At 51.8% G+C, this 26,765-nt stretch overlaps 13 protein-coding genes and 1 non-coding gene across 14 annotated transcripts; 3 read left to right on the top strand and 11 right to left on the bottom strand.

The window, feature by feature from the left end:
• Nucleotides 1-68: 68 nt before the first annotated feature.
• ATEG_06533 (DUF3659 domain-containing protein) lies at nt 69-2,450 on the bottom strand (the record flags this gene model as incomplete). Its single annotated transcript, XM_001215711.1, has 2 exons — nt 69-187; nt 242-2,450. The coding sequence occupies 2 exons, from the start codon at nt 2,448-2,450 to the stop codon at nt 69-71; spliced, it is 2,328 nt and encodes a 775-aa protein (XP_001215711.1).
• A 939-nt stretch (nt 2,451-3,389) lies between these two features.
• On the bottom strand, nt 3,390-3,922 carry ATEG_06532 (uncharacterized protein; the record flags this gene model as incomplete). Its single annotated transcript, XM_001215710.1, has 2 exons — nt 3,390-3,403; nt 3,445-3,922. 2 exons carry the CDS (start codon nt 3,920-3,922, stop codon nt 3,390-3,392), a joined length of 492 nt encoding a protein of 163 aa, XP_001215710.1.
• Nucleotides 3,923-4,417: 495 nt separating this feature from the next.
• ATEG_06531 (uncharacterized protein) lies at nt 4,418-5,132 on the top strand (the record flags this gene model as incomplete). The annotated part of the gene is made up of 2 exons (XM_001215709.1): nt 4,418-5,064; nt 5,126-5,132. 2 exons carry the CDS (start codon nt 4,418-4,420, stop codon nt 5,130-5,132), a joined length of 654 nt encoding a protein of 217 aa, XP_001215709.1.
• Nucleotides 5,133-5,396: 264 nt separating this feature from the next.
• ATEG_06530 (uncharacterized protein) lies at nt 5,397-6,680 on the bottom strand (the record flags this gene model as incomplete). Its single annotated transcript, XM_001215708.1, has 3 exons — nt 5,397-5,902; nt 5,981-6,412; nt 6,470-6,680. 3 exons carry the CDS (start codon nt 6,678-6,680, stop codon nt 5,397-5,399), a joined length of 1,149 nt encoding a protein of 382 aa, XP_001215708.1.
• A 466-nt stretch (nt 6,681-7,146) lies between these two features.
• ATEG_06529 (seipin co-factor family protein) lies at nt 7,147-7,860 on the bottom strand (the record flags this gene model as incomplete). Its single annotated transcript, XM_001215707.1, has 1 exon — nt 7,147-7,860. One exon carries the CDS (start codon nt 7,858-7,860, stop codon nt 7,147-7,149), a length of 714 nt encoding a protein of 237 aa, XP_001215707.1.
• Nucleotides 7,861-8,494: 634 nt separating this feature from the next.
• ATEG_06528 (glutathione S-transferase) lies at nt 8,495-9,341 on the bottom strand (the record flags this gene model as incomplete). Its single annotated transcript, XM_001215706.1, has 5 exons — nt 8,495-8,584; nt 8,641-8,832; nt 8,879-8,989; nt 9,071-9,224; nt 9,274-9,341. The coding sequence occupies 5 exons, from the start codon at nt 9,339-9,341 to the stop codon at nt 8,495-8,497; spliced, it is 615 nt and encodes a 204-aa protein (XP_001215706.1).
• A 592-nt stretch (nt 9,342-9,933) lies between these two features.
• Nucleotides 9,934-11,928, top strand: ATEG_06527 (uncharacterized protein; the record flags this gene model as incomplete). The annotated part of the gene is made up of 2 exons (XM_001215705.1): nt 9,934-10,424; nt 10,488-11,928. 2 exons carry the CDS (start codon nt 9,934-9,936, stop codon nt 11,926-11,928), a joined length of 1,932 nt encoding a protein of 643 aa, XP_001215705.1.
• A 499-nt stretch (nt 11,929-12,427) lies between these two features.
• On the bottom strand, nt 12,428-13,240 carry ATEG_06526 (Bax inhibitor-1 family protein; the record flags this gene model as incomplete). Its single annotated transcript, XM_001215704.1, has 1 exon — nt 12,428-13,240. One exon carries the CDS (start codon nt 13,238-13,240, stop codon nt 12,428-12,430), a length of 813 nt encoding a protein of 270 aa, XP_001215704.1.
• Nucleotides 13,241-15,229: 1,989 nt separating this feature from the next.
• On the bottom strand, nt 15,230-15,675 carry ATEG_06525 (uncharacterized protein; the record flags this gene model as incomplete). The annotated part of the gene is made up of 2 exons (XM_001215703.1): nt 15,230-15,257; nt 15,311-15,675. The coding sequence occupies 2 exons, from the start codon at nt 15,673-15,675 to the stop codon at nt 15,230-15,232; spliced, it is 393 nt and encodes a 130-aa protein (XP_001215703.1).
• Nucleotides 15,676-16,770: 1,095 nt separating this feature from the next.
• Nucleotides 16,771-17,577, top strand: ATEG_06524 (uncharacterized protein; the record flags this gene model as incomplete). The annotated part of the gene is made up of 1 exon (XM_001215702.1): nt 16,771-17,577. The coding sequence occupies one exon, from the start codon at nt 16,771-16,773 to the stop codon at nt 17,575-17,577; it is 807 nt and encodes a 268-aa protein (XP_001215702.1).
• Nucleotides 17,578-17,855: 278 nt separating this feature from the next.
• Nucleotides 17,856-18,885, bottom strand: ATEG_06523 (NmrA/HSCARG family protein; the record flags this gene model as incomplete). Its single annotated transcript, XM_001215701.1, has 3 exons — nt 17,856-18,187; nt 18,243-18,654; nt 18,712-18,885. 3 exons carry the CDS (start codon nt 18,883-18,885, stop codon nt 17,856-17,858), a joined length of 918 nt encoding a protein of 305 aa, XP_001215701.1.
• A 448-nt stretch (nt 18,886-19,333) lies between these two features.
• Nucleotides 19,334-19,421, bottom strand: ATEG_10470. Its single transcript has one exon. It is a non-coding gene; the product is annotated as a tRNA-Gly (tRNA).
• Nucleotides 19,422-19,728: 307 nt separating this feature from the next.
• On the bottom strand, nt 19,729-22,950 carry ATEG_06522 (uncharacterized protein; the record flags this gene model as incomplete). Its single annotated transcript, XM_001215700.1, has 6 exons — nt 19,729-20,799; nt 20,847-20,992; nt 21,071-21,101; nt 21,265-22,758; nt 22,823-22,877; nt 22,937-22,950. The coding sequence occupies 6 exons, from the start codon at nt 22,948-22,950 to the stop codon at nt 19,729-19,731; spliced, it is 2,811 nt and encodes a 936-aa protein (XP_001215700.1).
• Nucleotides 22,951-23,911: 961 nt separating this feature from the next.
• Nucleotides 23,912-24,506, bottom strand: ATEG_06521 (DUF3759 domain-containing protein; the record flags this gene model as incomplete). Its single annotated transcript, XM_001215699.1, has 3 exons — nt 23,912-24,144; nt 24,204-24,335; nt 24,491-24,506. The coding sequence occupies 3 exons, from the start codon at nt 24,504-24,506 to the stop codon at nt 23,912-23,914; spliced, it is 381 nt and encodes a 126-aa protein (XP_001215699.1).
• Between the last annotated feature and the right edge of the window lie 2,259 nt (nt 24,507-26,765).

Here is a 26,765-nt window from a genome sequence, read left to right as displayed (position 1 = left end):
CCGTCAAGACGCATGCTGGATTAATGATGGACGATTCTGACTACACCATGAGTCATTGTGTTTTTGCCTTAAGGACAGACGTTAGGGATGAGTCCATCAGATCCAAATGCAGCCTTGAATACGATAAACACAAACTGGTGGACTAGGAAAAAGAGATACACCAAGTGAGCACGCAAGGAGAAGCCGCCTAGAAGTATCAGAACATTCGCTTTTAGGCACCCGAAGACCAGCTACTTCTTACCACCTAGCCCCAGTGAATCCGACACTGTGCCCAATCCGAACCCTTCGAGCAGCTTGTCAATCCCAAGGCCACCAAGAAGACTATTCAGGAGCCCTCCAAGCCCCAATTGATTCAGGAGGTTACCGACGAGGCCCAGCACGCCGCTAAGCAGAAGGCCGACAGCAGCAATGATTTGGAACAGCGGCTCGGAAAGGAGAGCCCATAGGGGATTGATTTGCTTTCTGGCATGAGGCATGTCCTCTAGCATCTTTCGTCCGTTGTCGATCGTCGTCACAACTGTCTCGGTCAGTTCCTTGAGGAGGTCGGCCAGTTCGTATTCTTCCGGAGTCGCTTCACGGGAGGAACTGTGGGATTTGGCTGTGGAGGCAATCTGTCCATCCGGATCTAAAGACCGCAGTGCGCCCTTGCATTCCTGCAAGTCGCCGCTTGCCTTTTCGATCAAAGGCTTGACGTCCTTCACCAGCTGCTCCTCATCCAGCTCTTCCTTTGGCGTACGGTTGGCCTTTTCGATATTCTGGGGATCCCCATGTACGTTAGTCTTCCGCCGTGTGCGCTGAGGGAGAACGCATTTACTGACCTGTGCAATCTGCCTGCAATCCGCACTGACACTGTCAAGGGTTTGCCGAAGGATGCTGCTCATCTTCTTGGCTATATCTCGCTCTTTTTCTTCCTGTTGTTGCTTTTCAATCTCTTCGGGGGACAACTGGGGCTCTTCGGCCTCCTGTGACTGTTCTTCAGGCCCGCCGCGCTGTGCGCGTCCGATCACGTTGCCTGACTTGTCCAGGATCTCACCGTCTTCATCAACAGCCCGTCCGAGGAGGCGAGTCTCATCGCCTTCCACCAACCGTCCAACGACCTGACCAGTGGAATCGGTAACCGCTCCATCCTTGCTGACAACAAGGCCGTCTAAGCCGAAGAAGGGCCCTTCCGGCTGCTCACGTTCTTCGCTCGGAATGAGCTCAGCCATACCGATCACTTCGCCAGTGTCGTTCCAGACCTGTCCCTTGGCATCCACCTTCTTGCCAGCCATCTTCTTGGGGATTCCGGCGACAATATGGCCGAAAACAGCCCCAGTATCGTCCACCACATTTCCCATCTTGTTCACCACTTTTCCATCAAGAATTGATAGATCTTGATCCTCTTCCTCTTCCTCTCCGTCTTCCTCTTCCGAGCCCGCTCCCCCGGAACTCCTGCTCTCTGATTCATCCATCTCCGAGGGCTGCAATGGCTCAGCTCGACCGATGACGTTACCTCTCTTATCCAGGATGTCTCCATCATCATCGACTGGACGACCAACAAGCTTCTTAGCATCACCTTCAACGATTCTACCCACTCGCTTGCTGTTTTCATCCTGGACATAACCGTCATCGGCAACAATAACCTCCCCGAAGTTAGCGAATGCACCTGCTTCTTCTTGCTCCTCTGGAATCGGTTTGGCTTTCCCAACAAGGCGGCCTCCACTGTCCCAGAACTGTCCTTCGCTGTCCAGCTGCAAACCGTCTCTGCTGAGCTTCTTGGCGTCCCCATCAACGAGCTGGCCAACGGGCAGCCCGTTTTGGTTCACGATGTTGCCAAGCTTGTCACAGGTCAGGCCCTCGAGTGTGGAAACGTCAGGTAATTGTGGAGCAGTGGCTTGTCCAGCTCCGGCTGTCGCTTCATCGCTTTGCTTCTGCAGCTTTTGCGCAGCATCATTAGCGGCTGTGCCGGCAGCCTTGGTTGTATCATCAACCGCGTCGCCTTTTTGCGCTGTCTTTGTAGGCTCTTGTCCGAGCTCGGGGGAAACAACATCGACTTTCCCGATAAGATCACCGTCTTCATCCAGGATCTCTCCACGGCTATCAACGATCTGGCCGACAAGGTCCTGGGGGTCGCCTTCGGTGACCTGGCCGATCTGTCGGCCCATTTTATCCAGGATTTTTCCCCCTTCGGCAACTTTGAGCCCCTCTAGGTTTGATATATCAAGAAAACTATCGTTTAGGTGGGCGTTGACAACGTCCCCAGAGGCCTTTTTTGTGGCCTTCTGTGCTTCATCGCCAATGGACTGGCCACCCGCATCAGCGGCTCCTTTCGCAAGTCCCGAGAGCTTCGAAGCACCTCTCTTTGCTTGGTCAAGGCCCGAGGATACAGGTCCTCCAGATCCCGATGCTTTATCTCCAGCTCGACCCTGAGCAGCACCAACCCTCTGCTCACCAAGTTGTGGGGTGCTCATTTTGCCCGAAGATAATGCCAACAGTGGAGCTTGTCCAGATAGCTGGGAGCTATGCGTCTGAGCTTTGTAATAACCTGTACGCCTGTTAATGAGCATGCCTCATGAATGAGGGAAAGGATGTTGTCTGGCCAACGGGCCTACCTTGAAAGGTACTATGTTTTGTTGCTATGTAACAAGTAGGGAAGTTTCTCCGCAGAACACAATGTTTTCAGGTGATTAGAACAATGGTAGGTGCAGATGAACAGTATAATTATTATGAGATACCTGGACGCCGAACGATCGCAACTATATTGAAGAGCACTACATGAGTGAAGAAATCTCGTCGATCAGTTGACACCTTTCGTCATTCTTGCTACGTCACCATGGACTGGGCGCATACTAAAGCAACGGGAGCTGGACCTTGGAGGTAAAGCTGAGCTGTTGCGGTCCAGGGGTTCTCAGCGACCGAGCCATGGGATGTCTGTCACAAGGGCGAGTTCGAGCCATAGCCAGTCGGCCAGTCGCGTTGCATACCAGATATATATAAACAGGATTCAAGCCATTACCACTCCTTTATATGAGCACAGACCCAGCCAGACGGACAGTAAGTATATTCGCCTCTTTCTAGAATCCAGCTTCACTCTGCATGACTCGGTGGCGGCATTGTTCTGGACTGATTGGCGGGAGGGAGCCCGATATGCTTTTTACCAAAAGATCGATCTGCTCTAAGCGAGACGACCTCTTGCATGAGCAGATGAGAGGTAGTGGACTGACTGAAGCTCCATTGCGGCTCACTTATGAGTTGGAATGTGTTACAAAATGTTATTGATTGTACATTAAAGAGTATCGGGATGCACCTTCGAATTTGGCATATAACGGGAATTTACATAGACAGCATAAGGAGCTTATTACAGTGAGGAGCGTTCTATTGTCGGCGTGTCCATGAAACCTGCCACCCTTTCACTCCTCACTTTCTAAACATAAGTCATCAAGAGCTTCCAAGTCAGATGCATACCACAATTATCAGGGGGAAGCACATACAGCAGAGATAACGTGATGTCTCCGTGGATCTTGGCTTTCAACTCGACTTCCACGTCGAGGTTCAAGTCCAAGCGCAGTTTAAGTCCGGAGTCTTCCTGTTTCTGAACTTGGAGGTCCTCATCCTCGTCGTTCCGACTGACCTCTTCTGTTGAGGGGTCCCTCGTGCGCGATAAATCCCCAGAGTACCTCGTTTGCTCGAGGTCGCCACCCTCATATCGTCGTAGGGCGGTGGATTGGGCTTCATTATCGCGATCCGTCGCTGTGTCGAACTTATTTAACCGACGGTTGACTTGCAGTCGCTGCGGCTGCTTTGCTGTTTCTTCCTGGTTTTGTCGAGGTTCAGGTTCAGGACTGCTCTCGTAGTCGTAGTCTGGAGAACTTGGACGATCCATGCCAACACTGTCCTCAAAACGAGTGCTGCGCTCTTTCGTAGGTGCAGAAGTTGTAGCCATGTCGGGATAAAACTGACATAAAGGCAAAGAAAGAATTATCACATAGTTAATCTTTCTGCAGTTTACATGGACCACTGATTACACCATCCGATACGGCACCGGTGGTAAGGTAGCTTCATATAGACACTACTCTGCGAAGCTTCCTCTCTGATCGCCACCTACGGCATTTGAATGAGCCTGCACAGTCCTACGGGTCAGGCAACGAAGGCCATCAGTGCCTGGACTGCCCTCGCCACATTCAGCCCTGCGTCATCTCAGTATATCTGGTGACCACACGTTCTCTGGGTTCCAGTATCCTCTACTCGGAAGATAAAGCCTACACAGCTAGTGAGGTTGCCACGCTGACATCACAGCAATACCAATATCTTGGGACCTGGTTGCTCGAGGGAAATCCAGGATCCCTTTTCCTCAGTAGTATACTCCCGTGTCTATACATACCTGCCATACGCGAGTTTACGCACTATCCATCAATCAGATACCAGATTTGCTCTCAAGATGGCCGATACCGTGGAGAAAGCTCCGGAGACCGATACAGGCAATAACGACGCTGAACGCACCAAGAGAAGACCGCCCAAGCTGAGAAGGCGCGCGGACCCCGCTACTGAACCCACCGCAGAAAGCAATGAAACAAACAAAGAGCCTACCTATTCCGAGGAATCCCGTGCTCCTGACGGCGATATTTCACCCACTGGCAGCGAATCCGGTGAGGCAGAGAGCTATCATAGTCAGCCCGAGCCTCCAGCATCTGAAGCAGAAGAGGAAGTTGGCCCTCCGAGGACCGAACAGCCTGCCGCGAGGCCGACGTCCGTAATGGATCGACCGAAGACTGCCCCTGTTGGAAACTGGCAAAGGCGGACACGCGGTAGGAGAGGGAACCAGAATCAGGACCTTGTCCCGTTAGGCGGCGTTGGCGAGGTTGGGAAGACCGTGAATGGGGCAGTCGATGCGGCCCAGGACGTGGGTTCGAAAGCAGTTCGTTCCGTTGGGAGTACGCTCGGCAAAGTTACGTCGGATGCGGTGGCATCCCAGGGAGGTGAGGAGAAGGGCAAGGAGGAGCAACTGAGGTTACGGTTGGATTTGAACCTGGATATTGAAGTTCAGCTCAAGGCCAAGATCCACGGTGACCTCACCCTACAGTTGCTGTAAGTGTCAGACTTAGGTGAATGTGAAATCCTGCGTGTTACTGACATGTGGAAATACTAGAAATTAGTACAGTTCCCGGTGGACCATTTACATTAGCTTCTCGCTGTGGGTGTTATATGTGCATGTTAATCTCTTCTTTGAAAAGTACACCCTCCTTTGTCTTGATGAAGACCTCTCGTTGTCGAAGATCTGTTCATTTAACAACGACCAAACTATCATATGACAATTTCGCAGAGTCGAACTGTCCACCCGAAGCTGGATTATTTTCCTGTATTATGTTGAATATGTCCAGTTCATGTGTTTGTGTAACGTGGTCAACCTGTTACTGCAATCAACCACCAGGATCAGCGATATCTTGCCGGTCGTTCATCAAGACTGCTTTGGCTGCTTCGCCGCCGACAATTGGAGTCTTTGCCAGGTTTTCATGTCCTCGGAGGCTTTTGGGATCCAAAAGACCCACCTGAACAAGTACGCTTGCCTGGTCCCAGTAGACGTGCTCAGAATAAAGCAACCCACCGCGTACGCATACGATGTTGATGATGATAATGCGTACTTCTCTATGAGTGGGTGGGATGTGTGGGAGAATCCACGGCATTTCCTGAGTGTGCTTGAAATAAAGGAAGATCTCATCCACCACTCTGTCCGCACCAATGGTACGGGATATTAGCCGCATCTTCATTGACGGGGGCTTTCCTTGAGGGAACGCATTTGCGTAGAACCTGCGGAGGGCTTCTCGGCCAGTGGCCCCTTGCAGTGTTGGGACAAATGTAATCGAAGGAGTCCCTTGTCTCACATAGCTTGCTAGGGGATCCTTCATGCTGGGCGCAAAGTATCTGTCTAATAGCATACGAGTCAGATGTTCTGGCGAGCGTTCTTTTCTAAAAGCGAAGGGGCCCGTTAAGGGGGAGATGATACTTTCTTGGATCTTATCCCACGTTTCTTCCAGGTCGTAATGTTTCCCAAACTCCTCTTGGAGAAGGCCCAGAGTCCTACTCCACGCCAAACTGGCAGAGACGTATTCGTAGCTATCCCGACTTCGCTCCGCGAAGCCTGGGAGAGCCGCAGAGTATACAAACGCGCTATATCGCAGCGGAAGCCGGTCTCCGACGCCTAAGCCAGAGCTCAGATGCTGTATTTCTCGGTGGTGATGCCTCTTGGCACTCTGGCAGTCATGGAAGACGTCGACGTCCTCGTTTGCCAGATGCAGAAGGACGCGCATCGACGATGGATAGCTTAATTCTTGTCCGGGAATACGAGTGGGATAGTAGGCCACAAGGGCGCGTATCTTGCGAGTATTTTGGGGCTTCACATAGTATTCCAAGCAGAAGGCCGCTGCAGCGCCAAAACCTGCAATAATACGTTGGCTGTGAAATTTTTAGAACCACACCACAGTCCATTACTTACCAACTACAGCATATGACTCGCCCGCACCCAGCCCCTGGACGATTTTGTTCAGCTCTTGTACAAACAGTGATGTATCCTTCGTGAAAGGGATGTAGGTGACATCGAAGCCTTCTTCCTCGCAATTACGCAAGAACCCACGGTCACACGCTCCTCTCTCCGAGGTAATGCACAGCCGTGCTGTGTTGGAGGAAAAAGACACAAAGCTAGCCATAAGTCTTCGAATGGTAGACGGTGTGGGGAGTTTTGATGCGTTGCCTGTTTTGGGTAAATCCAAGCGGTGGGTGGTTGACTTATATTACATATGGCTGTAGAATGTTAACAAACATGAGTTCACATAATACTACGGTACTGAGGGGAATCGGTTGCATGGATTTACTTCATTTCTATCATGACGCGTTTCTTATAGCTCGAGTGGAAATAGAATCCCGCTCGGGTGGTCTAGCCAAATACTACCAGGGAAGGAGAAAGCCTATACATGGCTGAGAAAAAGCCACCTGGATAGTCCCATGGAAGCCAGGCTACTAAGCCAACAATATAGTTGGGCTTGAGTATATTGCGAAAGATCGGTCGATTTATTCACCCGCATATATCCATTCGACTTGCATCATTGGTAACAAACTAAACACCATTCTCCTGACATACCATATCGAATAGATCTATTTGCACTTCTGGATACTTCATTCGCGTTGTGTTTCGGGTGACACAGGTGTCTTCTCGCTCTGTTCGTTTTCAGGTGATGGCTCAAGCTCCTCTTTATACTCGTTCAACTGCGAGAGCCAAAATCTCCTCAACATCCCATTGAGGAATATCTTGTCCGTCAGTCGTATGAAACCGTATAGGACCCAACCCCAACCCCAAACGGACACCCCTGTGATGCTCGCAACCAAAAGAATGGGACCAAGTAGCAGAGACGATAGAAGTGCCCATAACAGGATAGCTACGGCCAGAAAAAGGAACGTTCCGGCCAGGAACACAAGTATGGGGACTCCACAGCAGATGAACTGGCAGACAAGGAACGTTGCGGTGATGGGATGCGAAAGTGCAGCCTCATACGCCTGCATCTGACGATGAGGAGGAAAAGTTTGCAAGACAAGTTGTCGGACGCGTGACTCGAATACGTCACCCAATGTAGGCACGGTGCTTTTGGCCCATTTCCAGAGTCGTGATGGGATAGATGACAGCGGTGGGAAGGGGATCTCCTCGTTTTGCTCGTGAGCTGGGGCGCCCTCCCCTGGAAAATCCCCGGGGACGTGTGTATCGACTAGACCAGTGGCTGTTTTATCCAGCCGAGGGTCTAGCTGTTGAGTAGGAAGGTTCCCCTCACCAGGGACTGCTGGGGCATTATCATTGATGGTGCTGTTGACGCCCTCAGAAACTGTATGAAGCGACATCTTATGAGTCTCGGTAAAGCGTAGACTCTCGGGGAATAAGATAAAAATGGTTTAGAACGTGCGGGAGGATATCATGGGCGTTCGACCCCTCGTTCCTTTTAGTATTGTGTCAGGAGAGCATTGCGTTCTGATGACGCGTGGGCTCCCCTGATAACAGCCGTCACGCCTCTTGCCACCCCCGGCTCTGCTTTAATCTGGACACTGCCACATGATTTAACGTGGTTTACTATAGGTTGTGAACCATGTTCAACAATACAAATATCCAAATGATAAGAGCAATTTCATTCGCCTTCAAATGTGACCGGGGTAGTAACTTGTAGCGGGAAGAATCAATATGGCCTTTTCAACGTCATGCATTCGTGATCCACAGAGGTTTTACCCAGGAAATCATATCCTTATAAGTTGAGCGTTACCAAGATGACAAGATCGGCCAGCTAAGCTAAGATCGTTTGAATAGAATGGGCTATCACAAATGTCAAATGTGTTGAAATATCACGTAATTTGAAAATGGTCGATGTTGGGTACCTGTACAGCTCCTAGAGCGCTTTCGGAAAATATAGTGCCCGTTGCAACCTGCGCTGAAAGCAGCTACAACTTATTGTAGCAGTTTCCCACAAAGAGGCTAACAAAGAGGTTACGGCTTGCTCGCCTTGATATACTCTGCAATATTTGGCCGGGCTTCGATAGCATTCTCCAATGCGACAAGGGAGTCTGGAAGCGTGGGCTATCATGACACCGTCAGTACCAGTCGTCACCGTTTACAGACTGCAGGATACTCACAGGCAAAGTCCCAGTTCTCCGGTCATTGTCGATAGACTGATAGATGGCAAAATCAGTATAAGTAATTCGATCGCCCAGCAAATACGGTCCCTCGCGATCAGAATAATATTTCCCGACAAGACGGTAGTACTTCGGGACAAAGTCGTTCTTGTACTCGGGTGTCGCTCCATCGAGGTTGGCGACCCATTTGGACTGCATGGATTAGCACAACCAAGTATGAGTAAAGGGGCCCACGAACCCTCCAGTCAATATAGATATCCGCCACAGCATCGACGATATACTTGTCGTAACTAGTCTCCGCGTCGTACGCATCTAGTTCGCGGGCGAGATAGCGAAGAATAGGGATATGCTAGCGCGCGAGTCAGTGCACTATTCGTCTCCTTACGGAGTAGTATATAGAATATCAGGAAAGCATTGATTGATTACTCACTTGGGTGATAATGGATCCCTTGTATTCTAGAGCAGGTAGTTTACCTGTTCTGGTGATACCTTGCTGCTGTAATTTCTCGCTGGTCTGCTTCCAGGTGTCATCGTAGGGATACCGGACTTCTTTCACATTGATGCCTGCGTCTTTCAATAGTAGGCTTTAGAGTCAGTAATCGTGCAAGAGTTTACTGGGAGATATCAACCTACTTGACGACCTCCCCGCGGCCGAGTCTGCCGAGATCGAAGTAGTGGTACACTACTTGTTGGGTAGACATTGTTCGTAGCTTCTGTTGCACTAGGCTCTGGGAATTGACTGACTCGGGAATTAAATGTTGAAAATAGTGTCGTATCTCAGCGAGCCACTCTAATATACTTTTCAGTCTACTAGGAGACGTGACGTATGCTTATAAATCAGCCTATGTCCGCCAATGTAGCTGGAAATGGAATTACTCCGCGGATCAAGAACCAGAAGCCCTCATTTCATGCTCATACGACCCAGATCCCAATCTCTTATCCCACCTGCAGTAAGATCCACGTATTTAGGATGCAATGATGTTCATGATACAATCGAATGTATTGCCTCTAGTCAGCCTCAAGCTCTGCCATCCCCGTGACCTAGCTCTGGATCCGGATCTCCATGACGTCGTCCCGCATCCTTAAGATTGCTAAACACGAGAGACAATGTAGCAAAGCTGCTGAGAATACAAAAGAATCGTGCGCATTTGTCAGCTCGTGTTGGCCGGGGTTTGACGGGATTTCTACCGACGAATATATAGTTCGCCAAGCAAATCACGAAGTAAAAAGGCCGATAGCAACCCATATAGTCAACGCTACATTGAACAATATCAAGAGCTAAGAAATACAAAAATGCCGATATCCACGCTCCAAGGCTGGCATCCTGGCGAAGTCTCCATCCAACGCCAACTAGGCTACGCTGCTGCCGTGTCCTCCCGCTGGACTGCCGTCGAGAACCAACTCCGCGAACAACATCAGATCTTCCACACTTCGAATCTATCGTTCATTCCACTCACAACGACGGATGACGATGGACGGCCCTGGGCTGGGATCGCAGCCGGCTCAACGGGGCAAGTCGGGTTTGTGGAGAGTCCAGGTCTGAAGACATTGGTTTTCAGGGCAAGATTGTGGGATGGGGACCCGCTGTTAGAGACATTGAGGAAGCGGAAATCCTCTCGGAGTAGTCACGGAGAGACCGCAACAGAGGAGAGGTATCTGACTGCTGGGCTGGGGATTGAGTTCTCGACGAGGAGGAGGAATAAGTTCGCGGGCAGACTCGAGCGGGTCAAGGCCATTACAGAACAGGACTATGTGTTCGAAGTTGGGATTACCGAGGCATTGGGGTGAGTGTGAATCCACACAACAAACGGTCCTCATAACGAGTTCGGTACTAACAGGGGCTACAGGAATTGCCCGAAGTATATTAACGTCCGCCAACTGGAGCCATACCCTTGCACGAAACCACAGATCGCATCCCAGTCGTTGCATATGGCGCCAACAGAAAAGCTACCGGACGAAGTCGTCGACATGATAACGTCCGCCGACACGGCCTTCATAGCATCTATATACATATCAGACCCTGCTACCGCGGCAAAATACCCCCCTCACGCGGGGATGAACGCGCGCAGCGGCTTACCGGGATTTATCCGAGTGAAGCCGTCCGATAGACGAACCATTGTCATCCCTGACTACTCCGGAAACAGATTCATGTCGAGTCTGGGCAATATCGAGTCAAGCGGGTTAGCGGGGCTCACGATCGTCTCGTTCACAACCGGCGACATCGTCTACTTAACCGGTAAAGCGAAGAACCATATCGGGCCATCTGCTTTAGAAATCATGTCTAGACATGCTAGTATTACGGTGTTGGAAACTACGGGCTTCACATTCGTTCGCAACGCGCTTCCTGTGAGACAAACGCCTGGCTCCGAGGTACAGCGGAGCCCTTACAGTCCCAAGATCAAGTATTTGGTCGAAGAAGCAGAGGCCGACACGGGTGGTTCAGATGCGCACAAGGCCGTTCTCGTGACCGGAATCCAGCTTTCTGATGACCTGGCCGTCTTCAGGTTCAATGTCTTGTCCAAAGACGGCGCTCCGCCATTGAAGGTCCGACCAGGTCAAGCACTAGCGCTAGATTTCATGAAGTGGGTAGGTCCGCCAGAGTATCAGCATATGGCGGATTCGGCTCCGGGCTCAATAAATGACGACCGCGTACGAACATGGACGGTATCTAGTGCCCACGAGGGTATAGACATCACATGGTTTGAATTAACAATGCGGAAGATGAAGGGTGGTATAGTGACGGGGGCTCTGTTTAATGCCCTGGAGAAGTCTCGGTCGAATCGACGAGGATGTCCTGTTCAGATTGAAGAGAAGGTCGAAGTCGAGATTGTTGGTGTGACAGGGGACTTCACTTTACCCAGAATGGAGGTTAACACGCTATTTATTGCTGGAGGAATCGGGATTACACCCTTCCTCGCTATGTTGGGTGCACTGAGTGCGCGCAGGGACGCAGCTCGAGGCAACGTCGTACTTGCACTATCAACAAGGGAGCCGGGTATCATGCTCAACCTGGTCAAAAGGGCTCTGGGAAACGTCCCCTCAACCGTCAACTTCCAGCTGGATTTATTCACCAGCCGGTCCACCGAGTTGGATCCCGTCAGATTCAACCAGGAAAACGTACACATCTCGCTATACGAAGGTCGAATTGGGCCGGAGTACTGGAAAACAACCACCAAAGATCAAGACGTGTTTATATGTGGACCAACCTCATTTGGAGATGCGGCCATGGATGGGTTGCGGACTGCTGGCGTCCGACATGAGAAGATTCAGAGGGAGGGGTTCTATTAGTTTACACAAGTTGACGTCCAGGTACTAATCCGTCTGTTTTGACTATAAGCATGCTCGAAGCCAGTTTCCGCTTCTCAGAGACGAGCTTTTTCCGAAGCCGGGAGTCAAGGTTTCATTCCATATTTCGGCTTCTATTTGGCAGCATGGTAACTGAGGGGAACAGAGATAAGCTAGATTTCATGGAGCTGGAGCTAATGATCTGGCCTCATGGAGAAGATATTAATTGGATGCGCTTGCGAATCACAGATATAATCAGAATGAAAGCCAGGCTCTGTCTTGGTCAGAACCACACTGGGCTTCTTGATTATCGCAGACTTGGTATAGGGAAGTTCTAGCAACTGTGTTTAATTTGACGAATAATCAAGAGAATAGACAGAGTACATGCAAGGAAAAGAACTGCAAGACAGATAGCATATCAGGAACGTTTGCAAGGACATGAAACGCACTAAAATCATTCCTTTGCGGACGAATCCCCGGACGAACCGTTCTGACAGCAGACTTAGTTGTTGTTCTGGTTGTTGAGGATGCGCAGGATGGCCAAGAACAAGTTCAGAATGTCAAGGTAGAGCGAGATGGACGCCGCGATCTCCTCCTCGACATGGTAGTGGCGCATGATCAACTGCGTGTCGACGAGAATATACCCAGAGAAGATTAGCGCTGCGACTGCGCCGTAGATGAGCTCGACGGTGCTGCTGCGGGGCATGAAGGCGGCGACGAAGCCGAACAGGATGAGGAACCACAGGGCGCCGAAGAGATACGGCATCCAGTTGGTGAAGTCGTACTTGGTCTGGCAGGCGAAGAGCGTCAGGGCGACAAACATGCCGAGGGTGAGGACGAGGGCCTGGACGACGACGCGGGCGTCGTAGAACGACACGACCACGCTGATGGAGTAGGCCTCCAGGATCGTGAAGGCCGACAGGAAGAGGAGGTTGGCCGGGTAGCTCTTGCGCTTCCAGTAGGTGACGAGCATGAAGCCGAGTGCGCCAAACACGGACACCATCATCAGCCAAAAATTGCCCTGGATCCAGTGGCGGTAGCCCTCGCTGAAGAAGGAGAGGGAGCTCATGACTGTCGTTAGGAGCAGCTGGACCGTGAGGATGGCGTAGACTTTGCGGATGAACTGCATGCGGATCGGCAGTGTGCCTTCGGCGACGGTGCCGCCAAACTTGAAGTCATCGGGGACGTTGTCATCCTCGCTGCGCGGCTGCTGCGACGATTCGGTGGCTTGATAAGACGGCGGGGCCTGGGGGTACGCGGGCTCCTCGAGGGAGTCCCGTTGCGGCGCGGGCTGATATCTGGTATTGGCAGCCATCTGCTCTGATGGTGTGAGAGAGGTCGTAGAGATGCGGGGTGAAGAAATGAAGACTCACTGTCAGGGGAGATGATGAGACGGGATGATCGATGATCGGCGGCGGCTTTAAAAGCTCCGGGGAACGTGACGTCGGCGGGGTCACGTGTGGGGCGCCTCCTCTTTAGGCACTCATCGATGGAACTATATAGAAGCTTGAGCTCAGCCTTGGTCGATTCTACTCCGTAAAGCGCAAACTTTTCGGACCCTCTATTCCACAACTTACATCCTCAATCCATTGTTTGATATCCCGGGCAAGGAATTCGTTGTCGCAGTTTCGCAGCGCAAAGTCAAAGTCTCTTTGTAGCTGGCTTTTGTTGAACACTTCCACCCATCCGGGCTCTATTCGTTTCATCACGTCAATGAACGTGGCACGTAAGATAGTAGCCTCGTACTCCCACACGTGCTCCCAATAAAGCCCGGAGATTTCTCCATTGGCGTCATGATGATAATTGCCAACATCCGGCTTTGAATGGCGTGGCTTTTCCTCTAGGAAGTAAGGGTAGCAACAGGCCTTCCACAGAGGCAAGGCAGAAACACACTCCCAATCTAGGATACCGGTCAAATTTCCGTCTTTACTAACAAGAATGTTATGTCGTGAGAGGTCATCGTGGAATATGACCGACGGTTCTGGCTCGTTGTGACTTGTCGGAAAGACAACAGGAACAAGAGGTTTAAGTTTGGCGATAATCTGCAATGTCTTGTCGCATCGTCAACTTCGCTTCATTATCGCTATCAAGTTCATCTACAGCCGAATATTTGGCCAAGATTGAACGGTTTTCGTTCTCGCTGAGTAGTAGACGAGCCGTGATCCACTCTTTACTTGAACGAAACGGACCGCGATAGATATCTTGGTGGATACGTGACCCCCAGAAGAAACTCCATAGAAACAATCCGGCCCACAGTAGACGAACTCAGTGCTGAATTCCCCGTGTCGGGCGGAGGATGTAGGAAAACAGCTTTCTCCTTGGTTGGTGCAGTATCCCGATCAGACATGGAAGCCCTGGGCAGAACTGACTCCACGGCATCCACCTGCCCTTGAGTTACCGAATCTTCCTCCGTCAACGCAGTGTATTCAGAGGAACACGACATTCTATAAAGGTTCCCAATTCCTCGAACTTGATTTCGAAACACACACGCTGAGTGCACCGCAAGCTCCTTAACCAGACGTGATTTGGTGGAGAGTGGGAGAGACATCCATGTTTTTTTCGGACAAAGGACTCCCAGGCAATTTGGCCATCAGGATCCATTCGAATCCGACCGGGCTGTCTCGGGAAGACTGGTGGGCAACAATAAGGGGAACTGGGATGTTTGTCGTGCGATGCACCCAGTCCAATGTGGCCACTTCACTTGCAGTTTTGTAATATGGGTCGACGGGCAACGAGATTCGCATGACGAGCATTTCATTGTCTATTCGGACGTCATATATCTTGTTGAAAGCGCCCTGTGTGAGGAAAGCTACCTCGATTGTAGCGGATGGTCGAATGGATTGTACTGTCTGTTTGATAGCTTCGATACTAGGTTCAAAGTTCCACCGGGATTCAAGGCTGAAAGATTTTTGGACCCAGGTGAGGCCATACTGGGGATCTTGCGATGAAATATTCGCTGTGGTCGACGAGTTGAGTTGTGATGGGAATGGGGTTGAAATATGTAGATCCCATCGAGAGACTAGTCTGTTTATGGTTAGGCCTAGCCTACTTACTATCCTCTTTCGAGACACCAGTATACTGTATAGTTTTTTGTCTTGAGACGTGTTGATTTATTCATTCCCAGTCCATCTTGTATAGGTGGTAGAGTAGAGAAAATGATCTGATATAGAGCTATAGGCTCCCCATACATGACCATCCCTTACACAATCCACCATCTTCCAGCACGCAGTTTCCTTCCAAAGCACCCGGAGCAGCCCTCTCACCACAATATACACCGCCAGTACTAAATGCAGCCATCTAGTACCTAATCACAACCAACGCCAGGGTCCGCTCTAGATCAAACAAATCAGCCTCTGTCCTCTCTGGATTTCCGCAAAACACTCACCTGGGGCGCCAGCCATCAGAGTCGTCATCCGCACCGCCACCATCACAAGTGTCGACGATGTCCTTGAGCAACTTCTTGCACGTGTCTACATCAAGGACCGCGTCGCCCGACTTCCCATTCTTCATCCGCAGCATGACATTCGGGATGATGTAGTCGACCTCAAGACACTGCTTGACCTGTTGGCCGCCCGAGAATGTGGACGGGGCGATATCATTGCACCAGTCGTCGATCCCATGCGCGGCGGCACTCCTGCCCTCATAATCGCCCCACGGAGCAGAACCTGTGCCGTAGCATTTGACCTCGCCGAAGACAGCGTGAGGCAGGGCCAGCACGGCGGCGAGGACGGGAATGGCTTGGAAACGCATGTTGGGAGTTTGGTTGAAGATGTTCCTTTCGGTATAGAAATGCAGATAAAGACTTTGCCTGTTTTCTAACAGATGAAGAAGTGAGTATGGATGGCAGAGAGTGAGTCTGTAGAGAGGGTTTTATACCGTTCTGTGAGAGCATCAGGCCGCCCTTCCGAGCCACAGCCTCGCTGCGAAGCTAAAAGATCTCGCCTCTATACACACCATTCTATGTCCAACATGAATATGAGCCTTGATCGTCTGCCAAAGAATAGCCTATATCGGCAGGTGATGATCCTGCCAAGGGAGATCGACCGGGGGCCTGATCTCGGCGCAACGACGCGCTTACGTCGGAACAAGGCTGGAATGATTACCTGCATCGATCAACATTGCAGATGCATTAAAATGACTACTTTCGGTAAAAACAATGTTGAGGCTTTGGCGGACAGCGGAGAACCCAAAATATCGCATGCATGCTCGTGGCGGAGCTGGGAAATACAGCAGTCAGGCAACAGCAGCATAGCGTACTGACTAGAGTTCCCACACTGGACTCGTACAGTGCCCCTCGTCTTCTGCAATCAAATCAAATTAGATTGGAATCTCCAAAGCCAGGCGTAAAGGATATTGGTCTTAAAGTTGGTGTGTCAAAAAAGCGAAGATTTTATGCTGGCTAGGTACTCAGCCATGCGGTATTAGGCACCTGAGGTCCATCCACGTCCGAATAAGATGGACTATCTGTACTATAGTAGAATTTGGCTATGTCTCTATATACCTGCGATTGACATCGACATCTAGTCCATACCAACTAGTTTTGTGCTTTGGCGTACTTTTAATAATATTCATGAAAAACCGAACTATTTCTCTCTCGCACCAAGCTTAGAGGGAACTTTCTGAAAGTAAGGGTGCCTAACATGAAGTTGCGGTCAGACACCAGAGTGCTGAAATAGCACATTCAGCAGACGCCCAACGTACGGTCTAGACTATATACTCCGATATATATCTACGCAGCTTTCGAGTGGCGTAAGATGGAATTTAAAAGGAAAAGACATCTTTCTCGTTCCTCTCCCCATCTGCAGCTCACAGGGCCTTCCACAATTTCACATTGCACGTCTTATCATGGAAGTGATTCAGTGTTCTGAATATTTTGGGAAAAGAAATGAGCCCGTTGCATTTCAATACTCGCGAATCATATTCCAACGCGATGGTCTCCTCTATGAAGGTCGTTCAGCCAGTCGGTATCGTTCAAAGTCAGAGATCAAAGAACAGGAACTATATGAAACCACCTCCATTCCAGTTGAAAATCTCCATCCGGATTTTGAAAGCAGCTTCACCAAAGCGTGCAATTATCTAGATCCCATCGAGTGGTACGTCAAGCGCCAGAGCTTATCACATTACGACCCCCAAAACCCGGATCGACTCAAAGATCAGACGATTGAGGAAGTGAAAACCTGTGAATATCTCAAAGAAAGTCCTCACCCTAACATTGCGGTGTATCACGGGTGCGAAGTGAAGGAAGGCAAAATAACAGGGCTTTGCTTTCAAAAATATGGTGAAACCCTGATGGAAAGAGTGAACCCGATGAAACTCAGCAAACAGCTCTTCCCGATGAAAGTAGGTGGTGGTGTCCTCTCGCCGCACACGGAGCGATGGTTCGACAGCATTGAGAGCGGCATCCGGCACCTTCATACGCTCGGAATCGTCCATAATGACATCAATCCCTCCAACATTATGTTCGATGGCGATACCCCGGTTATAATTGATTTCGGCTCCTGCAGGCCGATAGGCCATCATATCGGTATGGTTGGGAGGACATACGAATGGCACGACAGCAACATCATGGAAGCCAAGCCAAGCAATGATTTGGATGCTCTGGAGGAAATGAGGTGCTGGCTACGCGGACGTGTTGAAGGGTTCAGGTTTTAGTGGACCTGGACTATTAGGACGCAATTGACCCAGATTGTCTGCTCGATTTCCTTCGTTTCTTCTCCATCTTACTCTACGATAGTGCGGGTATGAAAAGAGAGAAAACAGCCAGGATCTCAGATAACGGTTCGTAATTAGATTCAGTGAGCAAGATGAGAAACGCCCCATTTACCCACAAGTATGGCAGTCTGCACAAAGCTATACTAACTTACAATAAACAACACAGCTCCAAAAGAAAAAAGACTTCTTTCCATGGCCAATCTGCTCGGAAGAGCTAATCAGAACTTCTCCTGGTTACGCGACACAAACTCCTTCCACTGAACAGGTTTATCATCCGCATCGAGCAACTCATGAGACGGAGCCAGAGACTCTCCCGCGTAGTATCCCGGCTCCTCGAGCAGCAAGATATTCTCAAGCATCTCTTGCGCAACAGGCGGCGGCAAGAACGATTTGAACACCTCCGGGGGCACGTTGACGGCCTGAGCCTTGTATCCAGTAACCTCGGCAAACTCCTCGACAATCCTCCGAGGCGAGTAGTAGTCAGTGGCAGCGAGGATGCGCTGGTTGACAGTCGATGGGTAGTGCTTAATCGCAGCCTTTACGAATTTACCTGTCTGCGCGTCAGTACCTCCCACATTCCTGATCAGCTAGGCAAAAACACATACCAGTATCCTCAGCCACATCGTACAGCGGCGCCTGCGCTTTATCCAGATCCACAGGCCAGGCCAGCGTATACACGCCATCCTGCTTGCTCAGCATCTGGAAGAAATTGCTCATATAGAAGCCCGGCAGCACGAAAGACGCAGGGACGCCACTCGCCCGGATATACTCTTCAATCTCGGCCTTGCCGTCGAAGTGGCTGACGTTCGGCAGCCGGCCATTCGTAATCTCGGTCACATTCCGCAGCGAGGAGAAGACGATGTGTTTCACGCCCGCTTCCTTGCAGGCGTCGGTCACGGCCTTTCCTTGCGCCACTTCGGTCTCCCGGCTCATGCTCTCCCAGAAGTTGGTGACCAGGAACACCGTGTGCGCGCCGGTGACGGCGGGGCGAGCAGCCTCCGCAGAGGACATGTCGGCCTGTAGGGTAGTGTTAGTGGATCTCACTCGTGTACATGACGGAGTGGGCCTGCCTACCGAGACGAGTTCTACGCCCTGCTGCGCTAGTTTCTGGGCAGCGGGCTTGCTGGTGTCGCGCGTGACGCCGCGAATCTTCCATTCCTTTGACAAGACCGGGTCGGCGAGGATGGATTTGATGACGGAGCCGCCCTGGTTGCCTGTGGCTCCGAAGACAGTGAGTATCTTGGACATGATGGATAGTTGCTGGAGATTGGGATGGAGAAAGGATGTAGATTTTTAAGAATGTGACTCTGAAGCTGTTGCTGCTGCTGTGGAAGACGATGATGTTCTTTGAGTTGACCGGGACATGCTTGAGAACATATTTATACCTCTGTTCGTCCACAGCATGTTGAGGTCGGATATACGGAGTACTTACTACATTGTACGTCAGCGGATGGATTATTCAGGCTCGGCCGGGGTGACTAACGTCGGGGTTGCGAAGGGCCGAGCTCTGTAATCAGGATTACCTCGTAACCATGGAGAACATACTCGAAATACTATGCAGAGAAGTAGGTTTGTTTGGGTTTCGCAAAACGATATTATGTATATAGATAGATAGATACATACATAGTTATTTCGTTGGCCTGGCCAAAAAGTATAGAAACAAAAAATAAAGATAAAATAAATAAAGGAGGCAAAATGCATTGACGGGGAATCGAACCCCGCTCTGCCGCTTTCAATTCTTCCGAAATGGAAGGCGGCAATCATAACCACTAGACCATCAATGCCGTTGTTGCGAAATGACTCTGCTTAATAGGATAATGTACCAGCGGCCTAGTCTCGAATGAAGTGGCTACTTAAACGTCAGTAGACAAGTGGGCTGTGTCAATACCTCCCCTCCCATCAAGGCCAATTCAAAATCTAATCTTGGGGTGGAACGAGGAGATCGAAAGTCTTTACCGTCTTCCTGGAATGAAAAACAAACAATATCTTCAATATCAACAACACGATGGTCGTATGTATTCTCTATTAATCAATATGTACATAGCAAAACAAGCAGCAATATATAGCCAAAATATGCCATCCAAAGCGGTATTAATCAGAATTGCTATGCGAATCTCTATACGGGAGCTCTTCATCAATGGCATTATTCGTATCACTGCTGTACCCCCTCGGTACACCAGTGTCATCGTCATCGTCGCTTGAATCATCGGGTGTATCCGTCGGCATCTGCGCGACAGCGCCATTGATCTGACCAGGTTGTTTCCTGCGCTGGAAGTCCTGTGCATGCGCAGCGGCCATGATGTTTCCGACCCGGGACAGACCGCGGGCGCGAAGAGACGCACCAGGTGTGGGAGGCGTGCCGTGTTCGATATCAACCGCGGTGGCCTGAGGTGTGGGGGCCTGTTGGTCTTGCAGCTGTACATCGGCAACGGGGTACTCGGGTTCCATGTGCGGTTCGGAAATGGCATACGGTAGAGGGACATCTCTCGAGGCGCGAAAGAGAAGGACATTTGTACAATGTTCGTTCTCAACCCGGAAAATGGTCCAGATGCCTCGGCGGCAGATCTCCGAGAGCGAAACCACGAAGCTCAACACGGCCGAGTGTTGAATGTCATGGGCGAAGATGGCGTAGAAGATCCAGTTGAAACGCACGACGACATCGATCACCATGGCTGCGTAGTAGACCCAGGCTTTGCGAAAGGCCAGTGCATCGCGGAGAAGGGGATGCTTGGCATAAGGGTTCCCCAGACTCCAGTCCATGGCCAGATCCCACACGGAAGTATAAACCGCGTTCAGTAGGGCGAAGGTGATGAAAGGCGCCTCGAACCGGGTCACGCGGTCGATGCGGTACATACTCAGGGTTGCATAGTACAGCACACCGAACATGTACTTGCCAAAATTCAAGAGATGAGGAAAAACATTCTTCGTGTCTGCGTATCGTCGGATGCACTGCAGCGCTCTCCAAATAGATGGGAGGGTAGTGAAGAACCCTAGAAGCCGGGAATGGGACGAATTGCACTTGGGGCTCTCTGTCCAGTGCTTGGCATAAAGGCAGAAGAACAGCGCGATGTTGCCCATGGCGTATGTCTGGGAACAGTACATATCCCCGAGGAAGAAATCCCGAAATTCAACGGGATACAGTCCCGCCAGCAGGAGACGCCACTGTTTGGGTCAGTAAATCGTTTCAGAAACGGGACAAGATCACCTACATTGGAATAGGCCCACCACTTCCGGCTGCGATGATACAAGACACGGGCCGGGAGAAACAGAATTATCACCGTCAATCCTATCAGGACCACGGGCCAATAAACATACATGGCATTGACCGACAGGAAATTGAGCCACATGAAGAGACCTAATATGAACAAGAAGAAACAAGGGAACTACCCTAGTCAGAGACGACCCTGTGAGTAACAATCAGACTATCACTCACCTCGGTCAACTGCCGGCAGTCCAGGGCATGTCTAGTGTCATATTCAAAAACAAAGATATAGTTTATTTTGGTCTTTGTCCAAACGATGCAGTCCAAGCAAAATAAAAGGAAATGGAACACGATCAAGAAATATCCGCCGTATATCTAGGTCTGTCAGTTACTGTGAGCGAGGAGAGAGAAAGACAAAAACAAACCTGAAGTAGATAGCTGGTATGGACACGTACGGCCGGATCAGGATGATGGAAATGCTGTGCCGCGTAAATCAACGCTTGAATGCCAAAAAGAACGCCAGCCATCAGCAGCAGGCCAGCGCGGAAGGTGTTCTGAGAATAGTCCCCAGACTTGTTGATGGTGTTGCGGAGCTTCGAAACGGCGATCTTGCGGTTTCCCCGTTCGAAATACCGAGCATACAAGTCTTCCGCCGCCGACATCAGGTTCTCGACCACTTCGCTCTGCACGAACCACGCCTTGTTGACCTTCTCGGACATGTACCTCATAGGAGGACGGGCATTGACCACCTTGTCATACTTCTTATTGATCTTTCGAAACGCCGTCCGGTTGAGATAGGCGTACGCCTTGAGCAGTTCCAGCCCGCGGTAAAACTCCTGGAGTGCATGCTTGAGTTTCTTCTTGGCGGAGCGGTACGGCACGTCCGAGTTGGTAGGTTCGTCTGGTCGGCGGCTGAAGTCCCGGCGATTCACGATGTTGGCGTCGTTTCCCTGAGGCGGGCCGGGTGTCCCCAATTGTGCCATCGCCTCGGAGTTCTTTCCGAATCGACGCCCGAGGAACGTCTCCTTCAAACGAGCACCAGTGATCCCACCGAGACCGTCAGTGTGTTGGGACTTTCGGTCCTGCGGACGAAGCTTCTTGCGGCCTATGACCTCCTGGATCCGTTGGTCCCGCATGATGTGTAACTGTTGCCGCAAAACTTTCAACCGCTCGGCGGCTTCCTCCTCTTTCATCTGGTAGAAGGTCTCGATCTTATTGAGTTCGCTGTCGAGAAAAGAAAAGAACTCATCCTGCCGTCGCTCGAATTCCGACAGAGGTTGGGCCGTTGGGTCCCGCTTCTCGGGAGAATCCGCATCCGTGTGCGAGAAGACGCGCTTCAACAGCTGCGAGGTGCGCTTCGTCGACGAACCGGAGATGGTATTCCGTTTGGTTCTCCGGTCTGTATCCGACTGTCTTGATGAGAGACTCCGGTACGGGGTCCCTGGGGGCACCGTTCGTGTGCTGTCCTGCCGGGAAACAACAGGGGAGGGGGTTTGCGGCGCATGGCTCCGCTCAGAGTTGGGGCGGGGGGAGTAGCTTGGGTCTTTCGGGTCAATGGCAGGATCGGGCAGTTGGAGGGATGCCACGTCTGATGAGGCGGGATGACCAGGCGGCGTCGCAACAATGCTCCCGTATGTTCCTACGTTGCTGGCCGAGAACCGAGAACCAGGGACCCGTAATGGTTGGCGTTCGTTGCGCGGGCCCGGAGACGGTGAGGTGAGAGCACGGCTTCTCGGCGGTGTTGATGCATTGTAGGCGGGGTCGGTGGCTTCGAGAGGTTTGCCGGGGGGATGCGAAGGCGGAGATTGAGGACCGTGAAGGGAACTAAACGTCTCGTCTCGTCGAAGCGAGGTATGGCTCGGACTGCGGGTGGATTTCTGAAGTGCGCGTGAAATGGCTTTGAGCTTTTTCTTCCCTTGCTGAGTCGACGGTTAGACGGTTGAGAGAGACAAATGCGACTGGGCTGATAAGGGAGAAAAGTACCTTGTAGTCCAGATACTTTGCACGCCATTCTGGAACCAGGTCGTGTTCCAATTCTCTATGAGGTCGGATGGTTAGAGGCACGTGTGATCGACGGAGATAAGAGAGCCAACTTACTTGGCGAATTTCATCCTGCGGCGGAGGGAACACGAGCCGGCATGACCAGAAGGACGAGATCACAGTGGCGGCCACGCGGAATTCGGCGAGGAGCACATCAGGAGGACAGAGAGAGAATGAATGGGATATAAGAATGCCGGTGGTGGAAGAATACTCCGCGGAGGGTATCGATATGCAGAGGCTGATAAGCACGCGATGCACGGGACTGGGGTGTGATTAGGGGCTGCAGGAAGTCAGCCACGACATGGCTAGTATGGACCGGGGTGTGAAGAAGATGAGAGGCGGATGAAGGAGAAGAAGAACAGGCGGAAGAAAACACTGTAAAACGAGGTCAAAACGAATGAGTCGCAGCGAACTAATAAAAACGCTGGGGGATGCACGTGCGGCCCGAGGAGAGCTCACTGGTTGGGCGACAACCCGCAGGAATTTGCGTCTGCACGACGCCATCGCCAAGAAGTACCACTCCGCCCCGGTTACTATGCACGAGGTACCTCCATGCGATGTATCAAGTTACATATCCTCCATCGACCGATCGATCTCCTGCTCGCGTGAGGCCTTACCAGTTGCTCCCGCCCAAACCCCCGTAGGACAGACGCATACCAGAACACGTATGCCCGACGCAGTCGCCCTGCAGATGATAGTCCGGAGATTTCCTTACAGGGCAGAGGTCACGGAATTCTACATAACTGGGCACCCCCTACATGCGATGGATAGCCTTGCCAAGGAACTGCATGGCGACATCACCACCCCGGTAGGTGACGAACGGGGATTGTTTGTTTTGATCGGGGCTGCAGGACCTCGTGTGGCCTCGTGTGGAATCGGGGGCTCGCATATATCGTGCCTAATGCGGAATACAGTTCCAGGATCAATGATTTCATTGCATATCGTGTCAAGTATAGTCATGTCCAATGGTAGGTACAGAAGATTCCAACCCATCATCCAATACTCGGTTTCTGATCAGAGGATCACAGCACTCTACCAGCGGTTGAAGCTCTCGTGGCGCTCATAGCGGTTGGGGTCGTACTGGTCGGCACCCTGGCCCTCAACGTAGTGCTCGTCGTACATGCGCTCGGCGTTCTTCTTGGCGTGCTCGTGGGCCTTGAACTTGTCGACCTCGTCCAAGCCCTTGGTCTCGGCCAGCTTGTCGACCTCAGCGCCGACAACGGCGGCGAGGGCCTCCTTAGCGAAGGCGTGGCTGACAGGCTTGCCTGATTGCATCAGTCAGCAAGAGTTCGTGTCAGGACCGGAAGCGGATCAAAATGCATACCTTCCTTGCGCTGGTGGTCCTCCCAGGCCTTCATGCCGGCAAAGGACGCAGCACCGGCAACCAGCTCGTGGGAGAGCTTGCTCTCGTGCTTCTCCTGACCGTAAACCTCACGGTGAGCTTCTTCGGATTCGCCTGCATGAGAGGTTAGCCTTGTTCTTGGCATATGCACCGACCCTGCTGGCATCTGCACGGATGTCTGCTGCAGTTGACACCGCACGTGTGCCAGACAGGGATCCCTTCCCTTTGAGATGTAGGGAGGATGATATGAACGAAAGGGGGATACGTACCCCAGCCCCAAGCCATTGTGAAGATATGTGATGAGAAGAGGTAAGAAAGAGAAAGATGAGAGAGTGGTGAAGATGTGTTGAGTGAAGATGAGATGAAGATGAAGATGCTCAATTCAGAGGAGAGGACGACCTTATTATAACCCTTCCAGCACTACCCCTCGGACGACCCCTCGGACAACCCCTCGGTCTACTCCTACCCTCAGCGTCTCCTACCCCTCCATCTACCACACACCATCTGCCCCACCGTCTCATCTCGTGGAATCGCCGGGCCCTGGTCTCTGGCGGTCAGCATCGTCCTCCACCGGCCGAGATGGATCGATTGGCCATGTCATCCCGTGGCTGAGGAGGACTTACCGCCACATTGACCGTAGAGGGCATCGTGTGAAACACGCGCATGGGATGATCACCGGGACCCTCCACCGCGAGCCGGTCTCCCACTCAGCCACGGCTGAAGGAGCGTTAGCTTGAGGGGTCATAATCTGGCGCGGCGTACGCGTTCAGCCACGGCCCAGCGGCAATTGGCTGGGAGTGGCTTGAGCTGAGGATGATACATGGGAGACCGTGCATGAAGACGCAATGCAGCCCGATAATCCCGAGCATCCTACCGAAGAGATTCCGTACTCCCTACACTCCCAACTCCCCACTGCAGCGGATGCCTTCCGATATCTACGAAGTACGGAGTATGTACCTGTACTGAGTACCGCATGGGATGTCCAAAACAGACGGTGAGGATCGGCGGACAACATACGTGTCGACCGTCCGAAGCTCCTGCTGATCGGCTGGGCCGCTAATACTCCGTACTCCGTAAACCCTCCATAATAATAGTTACTAGTAAGTGGATGGGCCTGGGACTCAGCCTTACTGGTTGAGCACGACTCAGCCACTCAGTGCGGGTCGTGGTACTAGCACGATAGGGCCGGCGCAACCGAGGCCAACGCTCGCCAAGCTTCTCTTGTCCAAGGCTTGTCTCTCTGCCCTACGCCCTACGGATCTGCGAGCACATCGCAATGGAAGTGGCGCATAACACACTGAGACCGTCACAATGGAATGTAAGTAAGAGAACGTAGGACTGTGTTAATGGGAACGTACTGCCGAGTCGGAGGTGAGTTCGTCTGGTACGGAGGGACTGGTCTCATTTCTTTACCCAATGTGAATCCGCACCGGGGCCGACTTGCGGTTCTGGTGGAGGTTGTTAGTGCCGTCGATAATCGCACCGTACGGAGTAATCGATAATAATAGACCCCTCATGTGGCGGTGATTAGGCAACCATGTTTTGTAGGAGGATGGAGATGGACTACTCCGGTACGGAGTAGAATACAGTGGCTCACAGCTGAGTACCTGTAGTGGTAGCAGAATATGATCAGACTTGAGTACAGACTACTCCGTATTTGGAGCACCTGTACGGAGTATTGTAGATACTCAAGTTAATACAATGCCATTGTCTTATCCGTGCCTGTCTAGGCATAAATCTTGTGCTGAATATCGTCACAAAGTTATGCCATTATGTAAGCTACCGACATAACTAACTACATCGTACATCTTCTGCACCAGATATGCAGCAATATACATCATTAAACCTCAATCGACCTCAATCGACTCATACTCATCCCAACTCATGGCATAACCAACACAAAATGCCAACGAAACTCCCCTCCCAATCCGACTTCCCCCCCTCTCTCACCCTCACCATCACCCCACCCCAACAACCACCACCACAAAGCCCGCACCGCACCCCACCGAACCTCCTCCTCCTCCTCCACGGCCTCGGCGACACATCCGCCTCCTTCACCTCCTTCGCGCGCGCGCTCAACCTCCCCGAAACCACCGTGCTGACGCTGCAAGCCCCGGCCCCGCTCCCCTTCGACCTCCCCGGCTTCCACTGGGGCGACGATGTGACCTTCGACTCCGCAACGGGCAGCCTCGACATGGACGCCGGGTTCGACCGCGCCGCGCGCCTGCTCGTCGACGAGGTCGTGCGCGGCGTGCTTGTGCGCAAATGCGGGTACGCCCTGCGCGACATCCTCGTCTTCGGGTTCGGGCAGGGCGGCATGGCCGGGTTGGTGTGTGCGCGGGAGCTGGGCACGGCGCAGGAGGATGCCCTGGCCGGGGTGGTGTCGATTGGGGCGCCGTATCCGCTGTCCGGGAAGGTGGTTGGCGGGAAGAATCGCACGCCGGTGCTGCTGGTCGCGGGGCGGGAGTCCCGCGCGGTGAGTGATGCCGCCGTGCGCCGGACGAAGGAGGTGTTTGAGTTTGTCGAGGTGCAGCGGTATGCGCG

This window comes from Aspergillus terreus, genomic scaffold, assembly GCF_000149615.1.
Source record: "Aspergillus terreus NIH2624 scaffold_9 genomic scaffold, whole genome shotgun sequence".
NCBI lineage: Eukaryota > Fungi > Ascomycota > Eurotiomycetes > Eurotiales > Aspergillaceae > Aspergillus > Aspergillus terreus.
The sequence above is the reverse complement of the archived record's forward strand: the minus strand, read 5'-3'. Positions and strand labels throughout refer to the sequence as shown.